Raw genomic sequence first — 21,025 nt, forward strand, 5'->3', positions numbered from 1 at the left:
AGATGACAAGGTCATGGTATACTTCCGGCCACACAGGCAGACAGGGGTAGTCGTGGACGCCAGTCCGGTAGGGCTGGGGCCAGTCCTGATGTAGAAGACAGATGACCAGGAATGGGTACCCACGGCCTACGCCAGCCGAGCGCTGACAGCGACGGAGATGCGCTACGCGCAGATCGAGAGGGAGGTGCTCGCCATAAAGTGGGCCTGTCAACATTTTCATTTGTACCTGTTCGGTCACGAGTTCAAGGTCGTCACGGACCACAAACCACTGGTGCCGCTATTTTGGGGGTCGGCCAGGCTGGCGCCGCCCCAAATTGAAAGGTGGGCCGTCCAGCTCCAAACGTACAGATTCGAGGTCATCTTCCGCCCAGGAGCAGACAACCCGGCAGATTTTCTGTCGCGCCACCCAGGACACCTATCCCTCGCCTCAGAACTGGACGATCTGGAGGTCGTGGAAGAGTTCGTCCGACCGATATCGCAGGAGGCATGTCCCAAGGCCCTGACACTGGAAGCAATTGGAGCAGCCACAGACCAATAAGAGTGTCTCCGTCGTGTGAAAGCCACAGTGGAGAATCACAACTGGAAGCGGTTCCTGGATGGAGCCAGCGCGCTGATGCAGTAGGAGCAGACATTTCAACAACAGATGTGGCGGGCCCAAAGCAAACTTTGCACGGGACCCCACGGGGTAGTCCTGCGTGGCGCCACCATTGTCATCCCCTCCAGCCTACAACGGGAAGTGGTCCGCCTTGCTCACCAAGGTCACCAGGGAGTGGCCAAGACGAAGGCTCGTCTGCGCGGGAGAGTGTGATTCCCGGGCATGGACGGAGCTGTCGTGGAGGAGATCCGCAACTGCTACTCATGTGTCGTCACCAGCCAAAAGCCAGCGCCACACCCCATCATCACAGAGGACCTTTGTGATACTCCATGGTCAAAGATAAGCATTGACTTTGGCTCATTCCCTGATGGCCGGCAGGCCCTGGTGCTAATTGACTCGTGTTCTAAGTTCCCGGTGGTGGAGGTGGTACCCTCCACCGCATTCAACCACGTAAAGCCAGCGTTGGATAGGACATTTGCCATGCTAGGATTTCCTGATGAGATAAGGTCAGACAACGGGCCGCTATTTCTCACCGGGCGAGAAGGGCGAGCGTCCGGCCTCTGGCGTTTGGAGACCATGTTGTGCTGAAGACCCGACACCACAACTGGAAGTATCAGACGGCGTTCGAGCCCGAAGTGTGGGAGGTCGTGAACATCCACAGCACCATGGTGTCAGCCTCCCATGGCACGAGGGCTGTGACACGGAATGTGTCGTGGTTTAAGCGTGTCTCCATGGAAGAGGTCCCGAGAAGTCAGACACTGGAGGACACGGAGTGCAGTGACGACGACCCTATCCTCCCAGGGACAAAGGCAAGTCAGCCGGACCGGGAACCGTCACCGTCCAGGCCAGAGCCAGAGGCAAATGCCGCCCGATCAAGTCCTGCGCGCAATACTGAAGAGCTGATGCAAGAAGGAACGGCAGGAGGACAGCGTAGTCAAAGGTACCATCTTAGACCAAACCCGACCCCCAGTCAGAGACTCAAAGACTATGTGTGGGGTCTCTGTGCTACTGAAACACCCTAGTAGCCAGGGCTAAAGAAATGTGAGTTTGGAGGGATGTACTGACGGAGCCATCCGGCCCGTCCACACACGCACGCACACAGCCCGGGGGCGGGTGAAGCCCTCGGGTATAAATAAACGGGCACAGTCCCTGCTCTTCCCTTAACGCTGGCTGGGTATCGTTAGCGCTGCTACTGTGCATACTTTGTTTGAAGCATTATTTAAATGCGCTTCTGCTTGCTGGAATTTACTGTATCTCGCTAGCGCTGTAAGAGTGCCTACATCGATTGTAGCCTGCTATTTTTCACAGTGCCTTGCTCCTAGAGATAGCGCTTTGTCTGGCTGCTTGACTGTCTGCGCCCCGCTACTCAGCACAGATTGATTAATTATTTAACTTTTTCTCCCCAACCCGGTCGGCTATTGCCTTTGAGCCGCCATTACCTGGGTTGTTGTTGTTGTGGCCGGAGCCCGCCCCCTACACCACGCACCCGCCTCCCAGCAGCTCCTCCCTCGCCCCTCCCCCTTCCACTATCCTTATATGACAGTTGTCCCAACGCGCAGCGATCGCGCCCAACCCGCGCCGAAGGTGCGCCAAAGGTAAGCCCGTCTACGCCCGTCCGCGCCTGGACCGCGCCCAGCGCCATACCCCCTGGCCCCCGTCCCTCCCAGCCCCCTCGCATTACCTACGATGCCGCCACCCTCCTAGCCCTTAATCCCGGTCGCGCCCCCTACTGCGTCCAAGCCGCTCCTGGACACACCCATGGACCGTTCTCCTGCTTCTCCTGCAAATTTAGCGGCACCGACAACATCTCCGCTACAACCACACCACTGACTCCCGACCCCAACCACCTACAATGCATCCTTCTCAACACCCGCTCGGTCCACAGGCACGCCATTGATCTATGGAATCTACTAGACACCATTTCTCCAGACATCGCCTTCCTAACAGAAACATGGTTGAATGCTTCCTCCGCCCCTGACATCGCCATCGCTATCCCTGACGACTATAAGATCACACGCAAGGACCGCACCGACCATACAGGAGGAGGAATCGCTATCGTCCATAAGAAATCCATCCGCATCTCTACCAGCTCCGACGCCAACCTCGCTAACTCCGAACACCTTCAATTCCAGATCCACATCGACCCCAAGACAACTCTTAGAGGCACCCTCCTCTACAGACCTCCAGGACCCCGCGCAAAATTCAGTGAAGACATCACGGACTTCATCACCCCACACGCGCTCCCCTCCAAAGACTACATCCTTCTGGGAGACCTCAACTTCCACCTTGAAAAGATCAACGACCGCAACACCGCCACCCTCTTAGACAACCTCGCCAACCTCGGACTTAAACAACTGGTCACTTCCCCCACCCACATCGCAGGTCACACACTCGACCCCATCTTTACCTCCAGCAACCATGTCTCCTTCAGCCACACTACGGATCTCCTCTGGACTGACCACAGCTGCGTTCACTTCACCTACAACAAGCCGAAACCCATCATCCACCTCCAACCAACTCTACAAAGAAACTGGAACAAAATCACCACGGATCAGATCTCCACATCGCTCCTTCGAACCTCCCCAGCCCTCTCTTCTAACGCCAACGAAGCCGCCTCCAACCTCACCCTTTGGTTATCCAACACCGCCGACACCTTAGCACCACTGAAAAAACGTCAACACAAACTTGGCAACAAGAAGGCCTCATGGTTCAACGATGATCTCAAGAAGTCCAAGAAACTGTGCCGCTCCCTTGAAAAGGTCTGGAAAAAAGACCCATCCACCAGCAACAAGGACGCCTTCAAAAGCGCCACCCGTACTCACCACCAACTGATCCGAAAAGCCAAGAAAACATCTTTCAAGGATCGACTTGACAACAACGCCCACAACAGCAAGGAACTTTTCAACATCGTCAAGGAATTTTCCAACCCCTCGGCCAACTCCAACGACATCACCCCCTCTCAAACCCTCTGCGACTCCCTAGCCTCTTTTTTCCACAACAAGATTGCTGACATCCACAACAGCTTTGACAACCAACCCGGAAGCCAACCCACCCTACCATCTGATGACCATCTACCCCCCGTAAATACCCTTAACGCCTGGAACCCAATCTCCACTGAGGACACCATCCGCCTGATGAATTCCATCCACTCTGGATCCCCCACAGACCCATGCCCTCACCACATCTTCAACAAAGCAGACTCCGTCATAGCTCCGCACCTCCGAGACGTCATCAACTGCTCCTTCAACTCCGCTACCTTCCCAGAAGACTGGAAACACGCTGAACTCACCGCCCTTCTGAAAAAACCCACAGCGGACCCCACCGAACTCAAAAACTACCGCCCCATCTCGCTTCTTCCATTCCCGGCCAAAGTCATCGAGAAAGCCGTCAACAACCAGCTCGCCGCCTTCCTCGAAGCCAACAAATCACTCGACCCCTCACAATCTGGCTTCCGAGCCAAACACAGCACTGAGACCGCCCTCATCGCAGCAACAGACGACATTCGAACTCTACTGGACAATGGAGACACAGTCGCCCTCATCCTCCTCGACCTCTCTGCAGCCTTCGACACAGTCTGCCACAGCACCCTTTTACAACGCCTCAGAAACATCGGAATCCAAGGAAAAGCACTGGAATGGATCACCTCGTTCCTCACCGGAAGAACCCAGAGAGTCCGCCTCCCACCATTCAAGTCTGAGGCCTCTGAAATCATCTGCGGCGTACCTCAAGGATCCTCACTCAGTCCCACCCTCTTCAACGTATACATGAGCCCCCTCGCGACCATCGCCCGCCAACACAACCTCAACATCATCTCTTACGCGGATGACACTCAACTGATCCTTTCTCTCACCAAGGACCCCAGCACCGCCAAAACTAACCTACACGAAGGAATGAAAGAAGTCGCCGAATGGATGAAACAAAGCCGTCTGAAACTGAACTCAGACAAAACAGAAGTCCTCATCTTAGGTACATCCCCCTCTGCATGGGACGACTCCTGGTGGCCGGAAGCCCTCGGAAAAGCACCCATCCCGACAGACCACGCACGGAACCTAGGCGTCATCCTGGATTCTTCACTCTCAATGAACAGACAAGTCAGCGCCGTATCCTCTTCCTGCTTCAACATTCTTCGCATGCTCAGAAAAACATTTCGCTGGATCCCCTCCGAAACAAGGAAAACAGTCACCCACGCTCTAGTCACGAGCCGACTGGACTACGGAAACACCCTCTACGCAGGTACCACCGCTAAACTCCAGAAGAAACTACAACGAATCCAAAACGCCTCAGCCAGGCTCATATTAGACATCCCACGCAATGAACACATCTCTGGTCACCTTAAAGACCTCCACTGGCTACCCGTCAATAAGAGGATCACTTTCCGACTGCTTACCCACGCACACAAATCACTCTACGACATCGGACCAGATTGCCTCAACTCTTGAATGTCCTTCTACACCCCCTCCCGCCAACTTCGCTCTTCCAGCCAAGCCTTCGCCACTGTACCTCGCATCAACAAGACCACCATGGGAGGCAGATCCTTTTCTTACCTGGCTGCCAAAACATGGAACTCACTCCCCGCTTACCTTCGCCTCACCCAGAATCACCTAGCATTCAGAAAGCAGCTTAAAACGTGGATATTTGACAAATAATCCTCCTCCCCTTCCTAAGCGCCTTGAAACCCTCTGGGTATGTAGTGCGCTATACAAATTTTATGACTTGACTTGACTTGACTCTCGTGGTCTTCGGCCCCTAACTGGTAGCTAGTGTCTGCGTGTTTTCATTGCGCCATATATAGTTAGGCCCCACTTCGTGGCATAGGCCCTCACTGCCCCGACCAGACACTACAAGGTCCAGGTGCTTTCAGTGGGGTATGGTGAGCGGTCTGTCGGTTCCCCCAGAAGTTGTCCCATACACACAAACAAAAACGCACACACGCTCTCAACCTCTCTGTTTTGAAAGTCCTAAAAATTATCCGTTATTTTACAAACTATTGTGTTTTGTCTCTTAGTGCTTCTATCAATCAACATTCCTTTCCATTTACACTGCACCGTAGGCCTCTCTCATGCGTCCTTCTGGTTATATTCTGTATTTAAACATTATATACACCTGCCTGATTGTCAGCAAGTCTTAACCCCACCCCCTGGCCCCCCAAATCGTGCTGACCAAGCTAGGCCCCTGGACATGAGCTGGGAATAAGGTATCACACCAGGCCCGCCCCTTACCCTGCACATTACAAGTAAGTAAGGAAGGAAGTAGGGGTTTTATATAGCGCTCCATTGCCGAGGCGTCTAGGCACTGGAGAAGACACAGAAGAAAGGATAAGCCAGAAAAGATAAGATCAACTGTTAAGCTGGAAAGAACCAGGTTTTTAGTAAGCCTCAGAATTTAGACCGAAACGATTGAGATCTAATTTCCAAGGGCAGCCTATTTGAGAGTTTGGGAGCCAGGTAGAAGAGGCATCTACTACCCAACCTAGCCTTCCTCAGTTTCGGGTTTTTAACCAAAGTCTGATTGGCAGACCTCAGTGGACACCCTGGACAGTAACATTGGAATAGATTGTGGTATGCCATAGGACCGCCTCCATACAAGGTTTTATGGACCAGGCACAGAGCCTTGAATTCAATACGCTGCTTGACCGGGAGCCAGTGGAGATTCCAAATGGCCCCTAAAATGCGATTGAATTTAGGAATATTGAGTAATGTCCCGGCTGCGGTGTTCTGATAAGATTGTAGCTTAGTTAACTGCTGTTTATCAACCCCTAGATAGAGGGTATTGCAGTAATCAGTCAGAGAAATTACAAGAGCTACCACCACAGTTTTTCTCAATTCCATTGGAAGAAATGGTAAGATCTTCCGTAGAATCTTTAGCGTAAAGTAACAGGCTGAAGTGATCTCATTAATCTGTTCAGTGAAATTAAGCTGTGCATCCCTCACCACACCCAAATTTCTCATCTTAGCCACTGGTTACAAGAACACTGGGAGTGCTTGATCCTCGTGGAAGCAGCCTGGCCCTGGACAGAGCGCTCAGGAGTACTAGTGATGAGCCGTGTGCTCTTGTGACAATCCCGTGCTCTCATGGGGGACCGAATGTTTGTGAACTCCAATGAGCTGAGTGCTCTCACAGGGAAGCAAGTAATGGGGATCATTCAAGTTACTTAGATGGGTTTGGAGGATGAAAGGAAAAATTATGCAGTGGCCCTGTCAGGAAAAATTCACTAGCCTGTTAGTTCTGTTATAACTACTCCCCCCTCCCCTCACCCCCTCAAAGTGCCAAGTTCTTTTAGTACGATGTGTGCACAAGTGAGTTGAGTGCCCTTACGGGGGATAAAATGCTGGCCACCAGGGCTTTAAGTAGGATGAAAAAACTAGGGGGGTCTCTCAAAGGAGCGTGACCGATGTAATTAAGGGCGTGGCGTGAAAACATTTAAGCTAAAAATCTGTGCTTAGCATAGTGGGCCGCCCGACTGTTATAGTGCAGATAAGTGCAAACCACCCCGGAAGCACAATTAGGTACTTAGTACACACTGCAATAAATAATCACGCCACACAAATTTTGTTGGAAAACAGTTTGCTGCAGCTTTATTTCATACATGAAGTATGCCAACGTGGCGGGTTAACTTACTGGTGATCCAAGGTCAGGCAGTGCTGAGGAACCTGAGCTGCCCAACCGCGTGATGAGCCAAACAGCACCATGGCCAACTCAATCAGCGCTACCAATATCTGGGGATTTCCCCCTTAAATACTGTGGACCAGCAGTCTGACTTTACTCGTGCCTTTTTAGGGGTGGAACATTGCAAGTCAAGCCCCCGGTTGCTTAGGCTTACAACCGCCCAAAGGACTAACGGGGTGTCGATGTTTCCATCCAGGGTCCTGCCATAAAAATTCCTGGGGTTTTCTGCTTTTGTCATTGCCGCCAGATATATAAAACAATAAGTGACATTTTACCTACAACAGGCCAGGACTATTGGCTTTGTCAATGATTGTTAGCTGCATAAGATAAATATACAACATGAAAACATACAGCTATGGCTTCGTTGTACATAATATTGAAAATGCTTTAGTACTTCTGTGAGAGGTTTTGGCCTAACCTCTAGAGCTGCCGACTTTGGAAATAGTGTTGAGTCTCAGTGTCGGCTCAACATCCTGTGATTCTGCGCAAATCAATTAATCTCACGGTGCTTTCTAAAAAATACATCAATATGTCCTTGTGTAATGTAACTAGAGCTCATGAAAAGCACTTTGAGTTCACGCAATATAGAACTGCTAAAAAAAAGAAAAAAGTTACATAAAAAGCAGTGAACTGCCGCAGGGGTAAGATTTATTTTACCACCCTGAGGGCAAAAATGGAAAGCCTGATAGGGACTCGTCTCAGCACCTGCTTTTTAGAGCTCCCGGTGATGAGCACCGGAAGGACCCGACCCATTTAAAGCCCTTCTGGCCACCATCAGTGAATCAAGGCCTTGGGAGATCCTATGGGGGTGACTCAGGGGGCACTAGACCGGGGGTTCTCATAGGGTATTGAGAGGTGAGGAGCACAGTGAGCTGGGTGTTCCCAGGGTTGTCCCATGCCTGTGAACTCTGCTGGGTTCTGAGGCAGGGGCGGCACCTCCGATTCAGCGAAGGAGCATCGCCCCTCTTATAAATCCCCCCAAAGCCCCAGAGATGAAACATAAAATGGTAATTAATTACCATTTTATTTTTCATACCCGCCCCAAGCAGAGAGTAAGGATGGGGGTTGGCCGCTGCTAAGTGCCAACAGCAGGGAGGAGGGTGGGCTGGTATTGCACTGTTTAAAGTGCACATGTCTTTTTGGTAGACCGTCTTGCGACGGCCAGCCACACAGGCACACTCTAAACCTCTCTAACCCAGCCCGGCAAGCCAAAGCCTCCAGAGTGCTGTGGAGTGCCAAGTGAGGCCGCTCCCACCAATCCTTGTGCTGCTCTCAAGCTGGTGAGAGCAGCACAAGGATTGGCCAAGGAGTTCCAGCATCTGGTTCTTGACTCGACAAAAGAAGAGGTACATAGCGAGGACGTCGCCAAGTTCGGTACGTTTTATTTGATTTTTTATATTATTTTACACGCCTGCACACCCACCCATCCCCGTAGATGCCAGCCGCCACTCTTGTGAGGGATCAAACACTGCCGGCACAAGTTTGTAGGGTGATCTGGTGGGGCTAGGTTGCTGATTGCACTAGTTCACACGGTCCTCTACCAGCGATTTAGGTGCTGATGGCACTAGTTGGCAATTTGAGCTCACTAGGGACTAGTTGGCATTTCCATGGTAGGGAATGAGTGCTGGGGGCACTTGTTTGGAAAGGGGATATATTAAGGGGCTTTTTAACTACAGCACAAGTTTGCCAAGGGATCTGATGGTGATCATGCACTGGTGGCACTAGTTTCGTGGGAGATGGAGGAGAGGGAAGAATGCTGGTGGCACTGGTGAGAAGAGTGATATAGTACAAGAACGAGTGTGAAGGGTACTCACTTTTACACTGATCTGGTGGTGATCAAATGCTGGTGGCTCTAGATTGCAGGCTCATCTGGTGGATGAATCAAGTGCTGGTGGCTCTAGTCTGCAGGCTCATCTGGTGGAGGTCTTGGTGCTGGTGGCTCTAGTTTGCGGGCTCATCTGGTGGAGGTCTCGGGGGCTGGGGGCTCTAGTCTGCAGGCTTGTCTGGTGGAGGACTCAGGTGCTGGTGGCTCTAGTCTGCAGGCTCATCTGGTGGAGGTCTTGGTGCTGGTGGCTCTAGTTTGCGGGCTCATCTGGTGGAGGTCTCGGGGGCTGGGGGCTGGGGGCTCTAGTCTGCAGGCTTGTCTGGTGGAGGACTCAGGTGCTGGTGGCTCTAGTTTGCAGGCTTATCTGGTGGATGAATCAAGTGTTGGTGGCTCGAGTTTGCAGGCTAGTCTGGTGGAGGACTCAGGTGCCGGTGGCGCCAGTTTGCAGGCTCATCCGGTGGAGTAAGCAGGTGCTAAGTTTGAGACTGAGTTCAGATGACACTTGTTCACAGAGTAATCTTAAAGTGATCAAGTACTGATGATACTAATTTGTAAGGTGATGTGGTAGAGCAGTGGTTCTTAACCGCATCGCTGCAGCGGCTTTTCCCGCTATGCGCGGCGGTTTTGTAAACACCGGGTTACATGACGAGCTCAGCTCGTCATGAGCGCACGGCAGGTAAGCCTCATGACGAGCTGAGCTTGTCATCAGGGCGGAAGGGGTTAACTTGTGGTCCAAAGACCCCTGGATTGTCTGCGACTGTTTTACGAAATTCAAAAATACTGACATTAATAAATGTATTCACAAATAAGTTAGCAAAATGGAAAAAGTGAACTTTTTTATCTTTGATGATGAATTAATCAAAATATGTCCATATTTGTGCATTTTTGGTGTGTTCCAGTTTGATATTTTTGAGTATTGTTTTTAGGTTCAAATCATAGAAATTGCTTAGGCCCAGGGTCCCCAGCTTCAAATAATAACTCGGTGGGGATCCCCGGATTCCAGTAATGATTCAGCAGTGTCCACAGAAGTCTAAAGGTTAAGAACTACTGTGGTAAAGGATTGAGTCCTGGCATTAGGTCACAGCCTGATCAAGCTGGGAGTGATTGCTATTCGTGTTAGTTTGCTGGGAGATCTGGTGGAGATTGAGTATTTATGGCACTAGATTTCAGGGTACCCCAAAGGAGGATCAAGGGTCAATGACACTAGTGAGAAGGGTGATCCAATAGAAGATCAAATGTGGAGGGAGTGAGTTTGCATGGTGAGCTGGTGATCGGAATCTAGTGGCACTAGTTTGAAGGCTGATTTGGTAGAGGATCAGGTGCCAAATCAGTAGAGGATTGAGTGGTGATGACACTAGTTTACGGAGCAGCCTTGTGGAGGTTAAGTCCTCGTTGCATTAATTTGCGGCCTGATCTGCCAGAGGGTCGAGTGCTGGTGATACTCATTTACAGAATGATCTGCTAAGGATAAAGCGCTGATGGCACTTGATTGTGTCTGATCTGCTGCTGATCCATGGATGGTGACAGCAGTTGGGAGGCTATGGGTGCTCAGGGTACATTTGCGGGCTCCTCTGGCGCCGGATTGAGTGCTTCTGGCACTAGTTTGCAGGGTGATCTGGTGAGGACAGAGTGCTGACTGCACTTGTCTGCAAGATACTCCAATAGAGGATTTAAAGTCAACAACTCTAGCAAGCAGGGTAGCCCGGTAGTGGCTCAACACTCAGTGATGGCACTAGTTTGCAGAGTGAACAGGTGGCGATAGGGAGCTAATGGCGCTTGTCTGCACGTGGATCTGGTGAGGGAATGGAGGGTAGGTGACAATAGTTCACAGGTTGACCCAATAGAGGATTGAGCTCTGATGACACTAGGTTGCAGGTACTTCAATAGAAGAGAGAGCGAGTCTTGTTAGCACTAGTGAGCAGGGTAGTGTGTCATCGGATCAAGTATGGTTGAGATTGTGTTGTAGCTTGAACAGTTGGAGTTCAGGAGCTTGTGGGACTAGTTGTAGGTTGATGTGATTGAGGAAGGGAGGGCTGGGGGTCTAGTTTGCAGTCAGATCCACCAGATGGTTAAGTGCTGATTGCCCTAGCATGCAAAGTAATCTCATGGGGATCAGCTTTGCCAGATGATCTGATAGAGGACTGAGTATGGATGACACTAGTTTACGGAACGATCTGGCCGGGATCGAATGCTGGTGCCACTCGTCTGCAGGCTGGTCTGGAAGGGAAGTGGGTGCTCGTGACTCTAGTTTAGTTCACGCCCTGGAGCGGTCTGGTTTAGTGCTGATGGCATTACTGAGCAGGGTGACCCGGGAGACTTTCCAGTGTGGCGGACACTGGTTTGCAGGGTGATCCAGCAAAGGATCGCGTGTTACTGGTGCTACAGAGCCAGGGGTCCTGCAGTAGACTGAATATTGATGGCACTGGCGAGCTGACTGACCCATAGTCACCCACCCAACAAACACCACAGTAGCACAGTGACTCTACAACGATGCACGGAAAACATCTCCAGATGATATCAAAGAGCAGCGGCTGTAACTGCCAGTGTGTGCACACCACACTCACATGATCACCCACCCACACGAGAAGCTTCCTCCAGAGGCAGTCACGTGACTGACGATAACAGAGCAGAACAGAGGGCTTGCATCAGAGATGAGAAGAAGCCTTCTCCCGGACGCGTGCAACATCCTCCACGCTACACAACACGCCCTCACCACAACCCTGCAACATACCCAGCGCCCTGCTAAAAGAGGCTGCCACAGCAATCCTGAACTCAACAAAACATACCTACTGCTTCCACTGAACTCGCCGTGCACACTTGACAAAGAGCGTCACTGCATCCTCCACTCAATACAACGCCACACGTCCTCCTGTCACCAGAGCATTGTTTCCTGACTGTACAACACACCACGCACCTCCCCCCGCCAGACACACATACACCGACATCTTTCAGCCTAGAGTGCACCCCCCTAAACAACGCATCCTAGTGCCGGGCAGCGCTGGCCCATTTAAAGTACTGATATACACCTGTCCGACCACGGGTACCGCTGGAGTCTCAATGGAACTGAAACAGACTGGGCCAAACTCTGCAAGCAGAGGGTTCAACTCCGAACCAAACTGAGCAGGGGGTTCAACTCCGAACCAAACTGAGCAGGGGGTTCAACTCCGAACCAAACTGAGCAGGGGGCTCAACTCTGAACTCAGCAGGGGGCTCAACTCTGAACTCAGCAGGGGGCTCAATTCTGAACTCAGCAGGGGGCGGGGGCGGGGGCGGGGCTCAACTCTGAACTCAGCAGGGGGCGGGGGCTCAACTCAGCAGGGGGCTCAACTCTGAACTCAGCAGGGGGCCCAACTCTGAACTCAGCAGGGGGCCCAACTCCGAACTCAGCAGGGGGCCCAACTCCGAACTCAGCAGGGGGCTCAACTCCGAACCGAACTGAGCAGGGGGTTCAACTCCGAACCGAACTGAGCAGGGGGTTCAACTCCGAACTCAGCAGGGGGCCCAACTCCGAACTCAGCAGGGGGCCCAACTCTGAACTCAGCAGGGGGCCCAACTCCGAACTCAGCAGGAGGCCCAACTCCGAACTCAGCAGGGGGCTCAACTCCGAACCAAAATGAGCAGGGGGTTCAACTCCGAACCGAACTGAGCAGGGGGTTCAACTCCGAACTCAGCATGGGGCTCAACTCCGAACTCAGCAGGGGGCCCAACTCTGAACTCAGCAGGGGGCCCAACTCCGAACTCAGCAGGGGGCCCAACTCTGAACTCAGCAGGGGGCCCAACTCCAAACTCAGCAGGGGGCCCAACTCCAAACTCAGCAGGGGGCCCAACTCCAAACTCAGCAGGGGGCCCAACTCCAAACTCAGCAGGGGGCCCAACTCCAAACTCAGCAGGGGGCTCAACTCCGAACCGAACTGAGCAGGAGGTTCAACTCCGAACCGAACTGAGCAGGGGGTTCAACTCCGAACTCAGCATGGGGCTCAACTCCGAACTCAGCAGGGGGCCCAACTCTGAACTCAGCAGGGGGGGCCCAACTCTGAACTCAGCAGGGGGCCCAACTCTGAACTCAGCAGGGGGCCCAACTCCAAACTCAGCAGGGGGCCCAACTCCAAACTCAGCAGGGGGCCCAACTCCAAACTCAGCAGGGGGCCCAACTCCAAACTCAGCAGGGGGCCCAACTCCAAACTCAGCAGGGGGCTCAACTCCGAACCGAACTGAGCAGGAGGTTCAACTCCGAACCGAACTGAGCAGGGGGTTCAACTCCGAACTCAGCATGGGGCTCAACTCCGAACTCAGCAGGGGGCCCAACTCTGAACTCAGCAGGGGGGGCCCAACTCTGAACTCAGCAGGGGGCCCAACTCTGAACTCAGCAGGGGGCCCAACTCTGAACTCAGCAGGGGGCCCAACTCTGAACTCAGCAGGGGGCCCAACTCCGAACTTCGCAGGGGGCCCAACTCCAAACTCAGCAGGGGGCCCAACTCCAAACTCAGCAGGGGGCCCAACTCCAAACTCAGCAGGGGGCCCAACTCCGAACTTCGCAGGGGGCCCAACTCCGAATTCAGCAGGGGGCCCAACTCAGCAGGGGGCTCAACTCCGAACTCAGCAGGGGGCCCAACTCCGAACTCAGCAGGGGGCCCAACTCCGAACTCAGCAGGGGGCTCAACTCCGAACCGAACTGAGCAGGAGGTTCAACTCCGAACCGAACTGAGCAGGGGGTTCAACTCCGAACTCAGCATGGGGCTCAACTCCGAACTCAGCAGGGGGCCCAACTCTGAACTCAGCAGGGGGCCCAACTCTGAACTCAGCAGGGGGCCCAACTCCGAACTCAGCAGGGGGCCCAACTCCGAACTCAGCAGGGGGCCCAACTCCGAACTCAGCAGGGGGCCCAACTCCGAACTCAGCAGGGGGCCCAACTCAGCAGGGGGCTCAACTCTGAACCGAACTGAGCAGGGGGTTCAACTCCGATCCGAACTCAGCATGGGGCTCAACTCCGAACTCAGAAGGGGGCCCAACTCTGAACTCAGCAGGGGGCCCAACTCCGAACTCAGCAGGGGGCCCAACTCTGAACTCAGCAGGGGGTTCAACTCCGAACCAAACTGAGCAGGGGGTTCAACTCCGAACCGAACTGAGCAGGGGGTTCAACTCCGAACCGAACTCAGCAGGGGGCTCAACTCTGAACTCAGCAGGGGGCCCAACTCTGAACTCAGCAGGGGGCCCAACTCTGAACTCAGCAGGGGGCCCAACTCTGAACTCAGCAGGGGGCCCAACTCCGAACTCAGCAGGGGGCTCAACTCCGAACCGAACTGAGCAGGGGGTTCAACTCCGAACTCAGCATGGGGCTCAACTCCGAACTCAGCAGGGGGCCCAACTCTGAACTCAGCAGGGGGCCCAACTCTGAACTCAGCAGGGGGCCCAACTCCGAACTCAGCAGGGGGCCCAACTCAGCAGGGGGCCCAACTCCGAACTCAGCAGGGGGCCCAACTCCGAACTCAGCAGGGGGCCCAACTCCGAACTCAGCAGGGGGCCCAACTCCGAACTCAGCAGGGGGCCCAACTCCGAACTCAGCAGGGGGCCCAACTCTGAACCGAACTGAGCAGGGGGTTCAACTCCGAACCGAACTCAGCATGGGGCTCAACTCCGAACTCAGAAGGGGGCCCAACTCTGAACTCAGCAGGGGGCCCAACTCCGAACTCAGCAGGGGGCCCAACTCTGAACTCAGCAGGGGGTTCAACTCCGAACCAAACTGAGCAGGGGGTTCAACTCCGAACCAAACTGAGCAGGGGGTTCAACTCCGAACCGAACTCAGCAGGGGGCTCAACTCTGAACTCAGCAGGGGGCCCAACTCTGAACTCAGCAGGGGGCCCAACTCTGAACTCAGCAGGGGGCCCAACTCTGAACTCAGCAGGGGGCCCAACTCTGAACTCAGCAGGGGGCCCAACTCCGAACTCAGCAGGGGGCCCAACTCCGAACTCAGCAGGGGGCTCAACTCCGAACCGAACTGAGCAGGGGGTTCAACTCCGAACCGAACTGAGCAAGGGGTTCAACTCCGAACTCAGCATGGGGCTCAACTCCGAACTCAGCAGGGTTCCCAACTCTGAACCCAGCAGGGGGCCCAACCACAGAACTCAGCAGGGGGCCCAACTCCGAACTCAGCAGGGGGCCCAACTCCGAACTCAGCAGGGGGCCCAACTCCGAACTCAGCAGGGGGCCCAACTCCGAACTCAGCAGGGGGCCCAACTCCGAACTCAGCAGGGGGCTCAACTCCGAACTCAGCAGGGGGCTCAACTCCGAACCGAACTGAGCAGGGGGTTCAACTCCGAACCGAACTGAGCAGGGGGTTCAACTCCGAACTCAGCATGGGGCCCAACTCCGAACTCAGCAGGGGGTCCAACTCCGAACTCAGCAGGGGGCTCAACTCCGAACAGAACTGAGCAGGGGGTTCAACTCCGAACCGAACTGAGCAGGGGGTTCAACTCCGAAATGAACTGAGCAGGGGGTTCAACTCCGAAATGAGCAGGGGGCTCAACTCCGAACTCAGCAGGGGGCCCAACTCCGACCTCAGCAGGGGGCCCAACTCCGAACTCCGAACTGAGCAGGGGGTTCAACTCCGAACTCAGCAGGGGGCTCAACTCCAAACTCAGCAGGGGCTCAACTCTGAACTCAGCAGGGGGCCCAACTCTGAACTCAGCAGGGGGCCCAACTTCGAACTCAGCAGGGGGCTCAACTCAGAACTCAGCAGGGGGCTCAACTCCGAACTCAGCAGGGGGCCTCAACTTCGAACTCAGCAGGGGGCTCAACTCCGAACTCAGCAGGGGGCCTCAACTTCGAACTCAGCAGGGGGCTCAACTCCGAACTCAGCAGGGGGCCTCAACTTCGAACTCAGCAGGGGGCTCAACTCCGAACTCAGCAGGGGGCTCAACTCCGAACTCAGCAGGGGGCTCAACTCCGAACTCAGCAGGGGGCTCAACTCCGAACTCAGCAGGAGGCTCAACTCTGAACTCAGCAGGGGGCTCAACACCGAACTGAACTGAGCAGGGGGTTCAACTCCGAACCGAACTGAGCAGGGGGTTCAACTCCGAACTCAGCATGGGGCTCAACTCCGAACTCAGCAGGGGGCCCAACTCTGAACTCAGCAGGGGGCCCAACTCTGAACTCAGCAGGGGGCCCAACTCTGAACTCAGCAGGGGGCCCAACTCTGAACTCAGCAGGGGGCCCAACTCTGAACTCAGCAGGGAGCCCAACTCCGAACTCAGCAGGGGGGCCAACTCTGAACTCAGCTGGGAGCCCAACTCTGAACTCAGCAGGGGTTTCAACTCCGAACTCAGCAGGGGTTTCAACTCCGAACTCAGCAGGGGACTCAACTCCAAGGTTCAACTCCGGACCAAGCTCAGGGCTGCGGCCACGCACGCCCTGCAGCAGCGGAGCCAGTGTGTAAGGGGCCCTGGTGCAAGGAAGGAAATGGGCCCACTGGTTGCTCTTTGAATTATACCTAAAGCAATAACCATAGCTCAGTGGGCCCATGGGGCCCCTTGCCACTGCACCTGCTGCGCCAGTGGAAGGTATACCCCCGACACCCAGCACGCAGCACTTTGAGTCAATGCTTCAAAGTCCCCTGCGCGAGATGAAAGCGAGCTGTCAAACTGCCTTGCAATGGCGCCCTGAGGCCACACCTCGACATTCGCGGCACTCCTGTGACCTCCTCATATTCTGCATGGACAGGTTCTTGTTCAGCAGGTTCCCCCGCAGTCTACGCGACGTACAAAGCAGCACGAAACCACCGACGGCGTGTGTGGTGAGGGTCTGCTTATCTGATGGAAGCCGCTCCCCTTCCCTCATTCATGGGTGAGTCCCCTCTGGCCGCCCAGGGCCCGCGAGTGCTTTGTTCTTGCAGATGTGACCCAGCGCTATGACACACAGGACTACGTGTGCCTCACGCTACATTAACACCTGTCAAGAAATACATTCAGGCAATGCACGGCTGCATTCCTCGCTGTACAACACACCACGGCGCCTTCCCCTAGAAAATACCATTTGCATCCCCTTCATAACACACCCTGCATCCTCCACCATACAATCCTTGCACCACTGTATGGGGGAAACCCCCTGCATCCTCCAGCGTGCAATGAATACACCACTGTATGAACGACACCCCCTGCATCCTCCATTGTGCAATGCATGCACCACTGTATGGGGGAAACCCCCTGCATCCTCCAGCGTGCAATGCATGCACCACTGTATGGGGGACACCCCCTGCATCCTCCATTGTGCAATGCAAACACCCCTGTATGGGGGACATCCCCTGCATCCTCCAGTGTGCAATGCATGCACCACTGTATGAAGGACACCCCCTGCATCCTCCATTGTGCAATGCATGCACCACTTTATGGGGGACACCCCTGCATCCTCCAGTGTGCAATGCATGCACCACTGTGTGAAGAACACCCCCTGCATCCCCCAGTGTGCAATGCATGCACCACTATATGGGGGACATCCCCTGCATCCTCCAGTGTGCAATGCATGCATCACTGTATGGGGGGCACCCCCTGCATCCTCCAGCGTGCAATGCATTCACCACTGTATGGGGGACACCCCCTGCATCCTCCATTGTGCAATGCATGCACCACTTTATGGGGGACACCCCTGCATCCTCCAGTGTGCAATGCACGCACCACTGTGTGAAGGACACCCCCTGCATCCCCCAGTGTGCAATACATGCACCACTATATGGGGGACATCCCCTGCATCCTCCAGTGTGCAATGCATGCATCACTGTATGGGGAACATCCCTGTGAATCCTCCAGTGTACAATGCATGCACCACCGTATGAAGGACACCCCTGCATCCTCCAGTGTGCAATGCATGCACCACTGTATGAAGGACCCCCCTGCATCCTCCAGTGTGCAATATATGCACCACTGTATGGGGGACATACCCTGCATCCTCCAGGGTACAATGCATGCACCACTGTATGAAGGACCCCCCTGCATCCTCCAGTGTGCAATATATGCACCACTGTATGGGGGACATACCCTGCATCCTCCAGTGTGCAATGCATACATCACTGTATGGGGAACATCCCTGTGAATCCTCCAGTGTACAATGCATGCACCACCGTATCAAGGACCCTCCTGCATCCTCCAGTGTGCAATGCATGCACCACTGTATGGGGGACACCCCCTGCATCCTCCAGGGTACAATGCATGCACCACTGTATGAAGGACGCCCCCCTGCATCCTCCAGTGTGCAATATATGCACCACTGTATGGGGGACATACCCTGCATCCTCCAGGGTACAATGCATGCACCACTGTATGAAGGACGCCCCCCTGCATCCTCCAGTATACAATTAATGCACCACTGTATGAAGGACGCCCCCCTGCATCCTCCAGTGTGCAATATATGCACCACTGTATGGGGGACACCCCCTGCATCCTCCAGGGTACAATGCATGCACCACTGTATGAAGGACGCCCCCCTGCATCCTCCAGTATACAATTAATGCACCACTGTATGAAGGACACCCAAATATCCTCAGCTTTACAAATCACAAGTACATCCTACAGGTCACAGCAACGTGCATCCTCCACCCCGCAAAACACAACCTGCGCCCTCAAATCTACAATAGACCCTTGTATCCTTTAGCTGTAAATCACACCCTGCATCTACATACTACAACCATGCCCTGCACGCTCAACGATATACTTCATGTATACTTACAATACAAAACACCCTTTAATTTCCGTCTAAGAAACACACCCTGCGCTCTTTAGCCTTCAATACAAGCCAGCCCCTGCACACCCACTCCACTAAGTACTCCCTGCAGCTGTACAATACAAGCACACCTTCACCTTCAACGAGGCACCTCCTGCATCCGTAGAATACACAACAAAACATGCACCCTTCATCTTTACAATACAAAACACATAGAGCACCCCCACTCCGTGCATCCTACAAATTAAACCATGCATCCATCCATGAAATAAACACACGCTGCATCTTCTCTTCCACGGTGCACCCCTGCATGCTTACAGAGCAATAGACACCCTGAACCTGCAGCGAGGCGAAGGGCAGGTGGGGAGACACGCGAGGGAGCAGGGTGGACGAATGAATGAATGGATGAGGTACGGGAGAGGGCAGTGCGAGAAGGAAGGGATTGGTTGCTGAGGCGCCTGTGGAGGAGTGTGTGGAGATGCAGGTGAGGTAAGTAAAAGGGTCCGACGGTGGGGTGGAAATGGAAGCAGGTGAGGTAAGTTATTGCAGTAGTAAGCCGCGCATGGGCTGACACGGACCTTGAAAGATACGTCGTAGTCCTCGGACCCGGAAAGGCTGCGGCTCACGGGTCTCTTGGAGGGGGCTCCGTTCTCCGCCCCGTCTGGACGCACTCCGTGTGAGGACCGGACCGAAGCCCGGGGGCCCGGCATGGCCCCGGCGAGAGCAGCACCGGAGCAGAGGGCGGCCTCGCACGGGTAGGAAGGAGCGCGGACCCAGCCTCGAGAGCAGAGACACTCGGGCACACCCCTTCACGGGGAGGAGGAACGCCCGCCCGCACGCAGCGCCTCCCAGGAGGGACTCAGCACCCGGGCCCATGCCGAGAGGGACACCCGAGGCACCCTTCACTGGGGAGGAGCGACACCCAGGTACCGTCCCTCCCCGGGGAGGAGGAACACCCGCACGCGGCGCCTCCCATGAGGGACTCAGCACCCGGGCCCATGCCGAGAGGGACAACCGAGGCACCCTTCACTGGGGAGGAGCGACACCCAGGTACCGTCCCTCCCCGGGGAGAAGGAACACTGAAACCCCCCAGGCAGACATGCCAACTCAAGAGGAGCCAGCACCTCCCTGGGGGAGACCACCCTCCACCACCACACCTCACCTCGCACTCGGCGACGCCTGCGCGCTCTCCCGCCTCCCCTGCCCCGAGGGTCCCCGTTCGCAGTGACCCTAACTGTCCTTCATCGTGAAGCCTTTAGCACGGGCGAGCTGGGCCCAGGCCGCCACTATTCTGAGGGGCGCACGGAGCTGTGTTCATCAGGGGCGGTCCTAGGCTCATAGTGGCCCTGGGCAGGGAGCGTAGGTAGGGGGCCCCGGAAGAGGGGGTCCGGGCGGGGACCCCAAATCCCTGCCAGGGGCCGCCACGCAAATATGTATCCATCCTCAGAGGATTATTATATTAAGGATATATATTGGCGTGGCGGCCCCTGAGGTTTGGCGGCCCTGTGCAGGTGCACAGCTTGACCATGCCTAAGGCCGCCCCTGTGCATTGAGGTAATGCCAATAGCAGCACAGCAGCTCCCCTGTCGACTTGCTCCAGCCTTGTCCCTGCCCCTGGGCGCTCGTTTCTGTCTGCCTGTGAGTGATGTTGATCCTTCATTATCATGGGGTAGGCAATATTTTTAACACCCCATTGAGCTATTCCTTGCACTCCCTTCACCCTCTGACCCCTGCTGACACATATCAACAAAACCATCATCTGTGTGACCCTATCAGTGATTTAGGTGCGCTGGGGAAGGCTGTAGACCTTTGTGCTCAGGGGCCAGTCCCACCTATTCCAGGTACTAACCAGTGAACACAAAAGGGACCCCCTGCTGCCTCATTTATTTCACTACCATGAGTAATGGCGCCAAATTTCTCTGCGCCCACGGCACTAGCTTAACAAAGGCCGACTCTGGTGACAGGCTGCATAGCTGCCAAGTTTCAGATTACTGATGTGGGACATTTCTGTGGTTTCAGTGCACTAATGAGTAACATTCTGATACCAAATGAGTGACACTTTGTTTCTCACAAGTAAATCAAAGCAGTAACTCGTATTTAGTGCCTCTGTAGTCGATTTTCACGTGTATAAAGCCATTTACAGATCAGTCACCGCAAAGTCATAAAGAATCGTAAAATCCAATGAAAACAAAGCGCGACCGGAGTTACAGGTGAGATGCCATGCAAAACTA

At 54.5% G+C, this 21,025-nt stretch overlaps 1 protein-coding gene across 4 annotated transcripts in view; it reads right to left on the minus strand.

Moving 5' to 3' along the window:
* The window catches only part of RAB37 (RAB37, member RAS oncogene family), a 471,210-nt gene that overhangs the window by 224,011 nt on the left and 226,174 nt on the right, over positions 1-21,025 (minus strand). Inside the window, exon 1 of one of the 4 annotated variants that reach the window (XM_086930815.1) lies at positions 19,373-19,612. The exons of 1 other annotated variant lie outside the window; for it this stretch is intronic. In XM_086930815.1, coding sequence (XP_086786941.1) covers positions 19,373-19,504 — 132 coding nt within the window. In that variant the 5' untranslated portion in view covers positions 19,505-19,612. Of the gene's footprint in view, positions 1-19,372; positions 19,613-21,025 lie in introns of those variants that run through there. 2 more of the 4 variants (XM_086930812.1, XM_086930814.1) reach the window with 2 other exon arrangements.

The sequence above is a fragment of the Lissotriton vulgaris genome, chromosome 7 (assembly GCF_964263255.1).
Source record: "Lissotriton vulgaris chromosome 7, aLisVul1.2, whole genome shotgun sequence".
NCBI classification, from domain to species: domain Eukaryota; kingdom Metazoa; phylum Chordata; class Amphibia; order Caudata; family Salamandridae; genus Lissotriton; species Lissotriton vulgaris.